Consider the following 6,545-nt stretch of genomic DNA (forward strand, 5'->3'; position numbering starts at 1 on the left):
TAATAATAATAATAATAATAATAATAATAATAATAATAATAATAATAATAATATTAATAATAATAACAGTAATAATAATATAATAATAATAATAATAATAATAATAATAATAATAATAATAATAGTGGTAATTGACGATAATAAATGCTTGGCAAATAATTTAATCGTTGAGAGAATTAATTTAACATTAATTGATAAGTTTATGTCGCGGATTAGAATCGGAAATACAAAAAAAGAAATTAGACTTGTTCAATCATTCAATTGTTTATTTTATCACTTATAACATAATAAAATTACTTATTGCCAAACTAATTTATTGATCAATTTTAATTTACCAAAAAAATTTTGTCAGAACTTTGAAATTATTTATTTGCTTTTTTTTTTCCAGTGGCGTTGGCATGTTGTAAAACACCGTTGTGCAATAAATGCAATGAAACTTCTTCCGAAATCTGCATCTGATTTATTTGGATTACGCATTTATCCAAAAGCTTATTATAAGTTAATTTAACTTAATTCAATTCGTCACAATTTAATTTAATTCAATTTAATTTCAATTTCACTGTAAATTTTCACTTTTTTATTCCTTCCATTTCGCAAAATAATCGTTTTTTTAATTCAATTTAATGTGATTTTCATTTTAATTTATATTTTGGAGAATGATAAAATGTATTAAAAATTTTCTATTTTTTACCTATTTTCCATTTTAAGCCACCATAGCTGCTGATTGGTATATAATTAATAGCGGGGGAGCAAACGGTAAGCAGAGTTGCGGCGGGGAACATGTTTTATTGATATTAGAAATCAGTAATAAAGCAAAGTAATGTTCAAATTTTCAAAAGATGACGAAAAAACTTCGTACAGAAATGATTTTTGCACAAATATTTCGGAAAAATGGCAATTTTTTACCAATATACCAATAGGAATTTCAATTCGACAGTGTGTTAATTGGAGTTTAAATTTAGTACCATATTAATTGAAATTTAAGTTAAACATAATTTCGAAATGATTGTACTGTATATACATTTGTTGTTACCATAATCAGTTTATTATTTTTTTTTTTCATTATGTAATATTAATGCAAATACAAATTGCAAATGCCCACAAATGCAAATGATAATACCTGCAAATTGCAACATTTAAATATTAACACCAAATTTTATTTGAGGTGTTATGAAAATAATTCGAATTTCAAAACCAATTAGTTTTTCAGTAATTAGTTTTTTAATTTTTCTTAATTTTTAAAAAATGTTTTTTTAACTAATTAATCTTCTAAACTGATTAATTTTTAAATTTTTTTCAAACTTTAAAACCACGTGTATTGATAACTTATAGTAATGTAATAATAGAAATCACTTTTAATCCTTTATACATTAATCTTTTATGAATGATTTCATTTCAGCTATCTTACTATATTGTGAAAAATAATTTATGCAAAGCTGCTGCAAAAGTTTTCCCAATTTTATTACATTTCGCTTTAATTCTCTTTTCCACAAAATAATTTTGCTCGAAAAAAGAAAAGTAATGATTAATTAATTAAGCTATTTTCAGTTTCTTGAAATACAGAGAAAAGATTTGTTAATAAGTGTAAGATTTTAAGATTAAAGAGAAAAGGAAAAAATAGAAATAAGGAATTTTCACTATTTCTTTTTCCTTGCATGGAAAAAAACGGAAAAATGTTGCTCATTTTGAGTTAATTTAAATCTATAGTATAACACGAGCATATTATGTCACCGTAAGATGGCATAGCAACTGGATATCAGTTGAAATTTTTCTATTCCATTTTTCGATGTTAATTTACAGTAATTGAAGTATTGCATGTTTCTATAATGATTGACATATTTAATGACGAAAACGTATAATACTTTAATTTTCATAAATTAATGTCAAACAATGACCAAGTCCTTAAATTTTACAATTTATCATAGCGTCCACAAGTTCAGTTTAAATTTTCTTTTCAAATCAATGTGATTAGGGTTTCTGGAAAATTTTGCCAAAAATAGTTTCCGGGAAAAAGAATTAAGCGAAATGAAATAAAACTGCAAAAATATTGCAAAAGCAATGCATAAACTATTTTTCACAGTGGAATATGGCAGCAGAAATGAAATTAAATTCAGTTTAAAAAATTAAGGATGATGGCAGTACTGTTTGGCAGTAATAACAGTAATAGCATTTCTTTTGCTACATCAACACACATCAACGTAGGTTATCGATATTGTTTTTGCATTTTTGATCGGTGTATTATCAATCATCAATATTGTTTACAGCCAAAAATTATTGATCATATTGTGATACTACTCTTGACACTAATGCTTGCACTACTGCTACTGCTATTTGTATTGAAACTTGTACCATTGAACACTATGTTGAAACAATTACATTGAAACTTGTGCTATTTGCATTAAAACTCCTGAGACCTGTCACCGATTTGGCACTTTCGTTGAATGGAACTATTCTGCAATTCAGTGGTATGAGATTGTAGTTGGGATGGATTATCGATTGAATGAAATGTTACTTGCAAATGGAACTGTGAGTTGACAAACGAAATGGATGGGTAACCCTATGAAATGATGGGAGACTTCAAGTGTTGTGAAAAAGAAAAGTTTTTTTGTTGCCAAAAATTTGCTTCCATGTTGTTTGTGTAATAATCGAATGAGAGATTCATTTGAGACTATATCATTTCATCAGTAATTTAGTAACTCAATTGCAAGTTCTTCATGCATGGCATGCAAGTTACCTGTTCATCATATATTCGCATTAATAATGAAAAAGCTGTTTAGTTAGATGCAAGTAAACGCGAAAGGGGAAATTTTATTCAGTACGATATGAGAAATAAAAAAGAAGTCTTAGAGGAACAATACTAATTTTTATATAAAGGAATACAATGCTTACAATGCAGTAAGGAAAAACGAATTAATCTTATAGAAAACACAATAAATTAGCAATCCGTATTTCAGTTTAAAATGTGTTTATCGGTCATCATGTGTGATTTCAAAGAGATTTTCCACAGGAAAGCTTTACCGCATACAGTTCAACTGAATCTGGGCCAAGCATTGCCATGAATCCTCTCCATGTGCCTTCTCATATTCCCTGATTGGAAGAAGCTTTTGTTACATTTCAGACAAGTATACTTCTCACCGGTATGAATTTGCTTATGGATATACAGACCCGATGACCGGGCGAAATTCTTCCCACATGCAAGAGAAGCACTTATCACCGGTATGAATGTTTGTATGTTCGTTTCGATGATAGAAGATTGGATTCTTGGTGAAATACATTGCTATTATTTAGTTAGTAAAATATCAATGTTCAATTCAGACTTTCAGGTAGAACATGACTGTTTCAAGGTAATTGGCGTTCTTACAAAGTAGGACGAGATATGCAACAGAAAGGTGCCCATTATATCATTTTTTTCTTCTATTTTTTAAAATATATTCAACATTACCAATGTGATAACATTTAAAATTTCATTTATTAATAGTTTTAAAAATTAATTTCCAATCCCTTTTCCACCATTTAGATTTTCTATAAAAAGTAAATATCGCCATTTTTTTTGTTTTTGCTTAGAAAGTAGAAATTAATAATTAACTTTAACAAATAGGAAGAAAAAGGAACTGGAAAGACCAAGAAATAATATACTCTAATATCGCAATACTCGAATTACTTTATATCTCCAATATTAATCTAATACTGTACTATAATGTACTGTGACACTGCAATATACTACACAGTAGTATGCTATAATATATACATGGTAATATGTTGCAGTGCTGTCAATATACTGTAATATACTATGTTACACACTTCCTTTTGGTACTGTAACACACTTTCTTTTGCTTTTATACTGTACTATGATATATTGCAGCATACTGTAATATACTTTTTGCAAAAAAAAATTTTCATAGCTATCTTTTTTTGCTATTTGTTGACTGTGCGCGAAATTGCACTCGAAATTTGCCTTTAATGTCGGCATCAGTTTGTCGTACCAATTCAATCACAAATTCTTCTCCTTTTTTACGTACATGCAATGTCCTGTAATTGCACAAAATAATTTCGCATATGACAATTTATCGAATTGGCAAGAACCGCAAAAAAAACGAAAGGAAAACCGAGAAGTGGCGAAAAAAACGGAAAAAAAAACAGAAAAATACCGAAGAAAAAATGGAAAAAATGAATAAAACGGAAGAAAACGAAAAAAAGGAACAGAATATGCTTTTGAATAATGAATGGAAAAATACCATCAAAATTTATATTTGTTTTAAATTAATATCCAAAAAAAAAGAAGTGAAAATATTTTTTGAAGATGAAATATGAAATCATGAAAATCGTTGAATCGTTTCTCGAAAAAAGAAAGGGCAAACTTTTAAATCAAATAAGTGATTAAATTATCTTGTAAGGAAAAAAATACTTGCGATCACCAGAATAATAAGTAATAGTCAAATTGATATTAAATAATAAAAATATTGAACCATTTGAAAAAGAGAATAAATTGCGAAAAAACATTTTTTGGAAACATCATTCACAATAAGGATGAAAAGGAAAACGCAAAAAAAAGATCGGTTAGTAAACATGAATTTATAATTTAAAATTACAATTAATGAATTTAGCTTTTCCAAAATATTGAAATTATGATGATTATTTCCAATTTTTTTTAAATATAATTAATGAAAATCAGAAATAATTAATAAGAAGTAATTTTAATGTTCTTCAAGTCTTGAAAGTATTTAGAAGGTACCGCATCCCTATTTTAAAAAAAACTGAATTATTATTTCCATTTCATTTGATTTAACCCATTTTTCTTTATTTCTTTCTTCAATGTATTACTAAATTTTATTACGTATTGCTCAGTTTTTTGTTTTAAGTAAAATATTTTATCCATAACCTTTTATAAAGAAGTTATAATACAACAGGTAAATGTTGAAATCTGATTTTGAATTTCTTTTGAAATGATTAATGAATAAGTTAGCAAAATTTTTGAAATACTTAGCAAAATTTTTTGCAACCATTTTTTTTCTGGCCAGAAATATTTAGTAAAAATTTCATTTTTTAATAATGACGCCTCAGTCATGGAAGTTGGAAAAATTGAAGCGAAAGGGAATAAAACTGTGAAAAAAATATTGTGAGAGATTTGCATAAATTAATCGTTTTTCACAATGCAATATGGCAGCTGAAATGAATTAATTCAGTATAAAGGATTAGACAGTGATTGCCATTGTTACATCAATACACGTGAATGTAAGCTATCGACACATGTGGCTACCCACTTCCAAAAAAATTAGCACTTATACCAGTGTTCTTCGACTAATACCTAACAGAAGTGATTGAGTGGCATATCACAAAAACTTTTTCTAGGCCTAACAGAAGATGATTTACATTTCGAACATTTTTCAGCAAATATGAGGTTATCACATTAGGAGTATACTTCAAAAAATAGAAAAAAATGGATTTTGTGGACAATTTTCAGTTACATATCTCGTCTTACTTTTAAGAATGGTAATTTTGCCAACAATAGTTTCTGGAAAAAAGAATTGAAGCGAAATGTAATAAAATTGGGAAAAATTTTGCAGCAGCTTTGCATAAATTATTTTTCGCAATGCAGTATGACAGCTGAAATGAAATTATTCATAAAAGATTAAAGTATAAAGGATAAAATGTGATTTCTATTATTACATTATCATAGGTTATCGATATACGTGCTAGCCATTCCCATCAAAATTGACATTTATAGACCCCATCTCCTACCATTAACCTAACAGAAGTGATCCGGTGGTGTTGTCAATCTATCTTCCGTGAAATTTCATTTAGTTAGTTCTATTTCATGTCGACAGAAAATGTCGGCTGTTTTTCGCTTCCTACAATTGCAAGCCTCCAAGATAAGCACTCTCTCTTTTTTAAACAGAATTATCTTCTTATCAAATTTATAACTACGTAAGTTTCCATGAAATCTGCTTTAAAAAACTTGCGCCAATGTCCAATATGAAAAGGTTGTTGTATCAGATGCTTAAATGAGAGATGTTTGTATTATACCCGCAATGAATGCGTACCGATCTCTTTTCAATGCCAATATATTTGGAAAAGTATATACTTGTTTTGCACAATTGTCAAACAGCAGGCGGTGTTGTTTCTTATATGCAACCGTTCTTTAGTGCACTGCTAAATTTGAATATTTTTCAGAATTGGCAAGATATTACTCTTATCAATATGCATTTCAACTCTTTTATCTTCTTCCTTTTCCAGCTCTGCAACACTCAAGCTATCGTAAGTTCATTTAAAGTAGAAGTAGAGCTGAAATATATTAAGATTTTAGCGCAGCATAAGAAGCTCATAATTTTATATGATTTGAGGAGCTACAAACAGAACCGCTGGATTTAACAATATCAAGAGTGTGTGGTGGACGGATTGAACTACCAGATGCATCAATAGCAGAAGTGAGTGGGGGACAAGCGGAACTCAGCGAAACTGATCATGAAGATGCAAGGTCATTGAACTTAGTAATTCAAGAAGCGAGTAGGGAACAAACAGGTGTAAGAGATATGCCAAAGAAAATT

At 28.3% G+C, this 6,545-nt stretch overlaps 1 protein-coding gene across 1 annotated transcript; it reads right to left on the reverse strand.

Moving 5' to 3' along the window:
* Nucleotides 1-3,014: 3,014 nt before the first annotated feature.
* On the reverse strand, nt 3,015-3,275 carry LOAG_11543 (hypothetical protein; the record flags this gene model as incomplete). Its single annotated transcript, XM_003147061.1, has 2 exons — nt 3,015-3,087; nt 3,166-3,275. The coding sequence occupies 2 exons, from the start codon at nt 3,273-3,275 to the stop codon at nt 3,015-3,017; spliced, it is 183 nt and encodes a 60-aa protein (XP_003147109.1).
* Nucleotides 3,276-6,545: the final 3,270 nt, after the last annotated feature.

This window comes from Loa loa (assembly GCF_000183805.2).
Source record: "Loa loa unplaced genomic scaffold supercont3.509, whole genome shotgun sequence".
NCBI classification, from domain to species: domain Eukaryota; kingdom Metazoa; phylum Nematoda; class Chromadorea; order Rhabditida; family Onchocercidae; genus Loa; species Loa loa.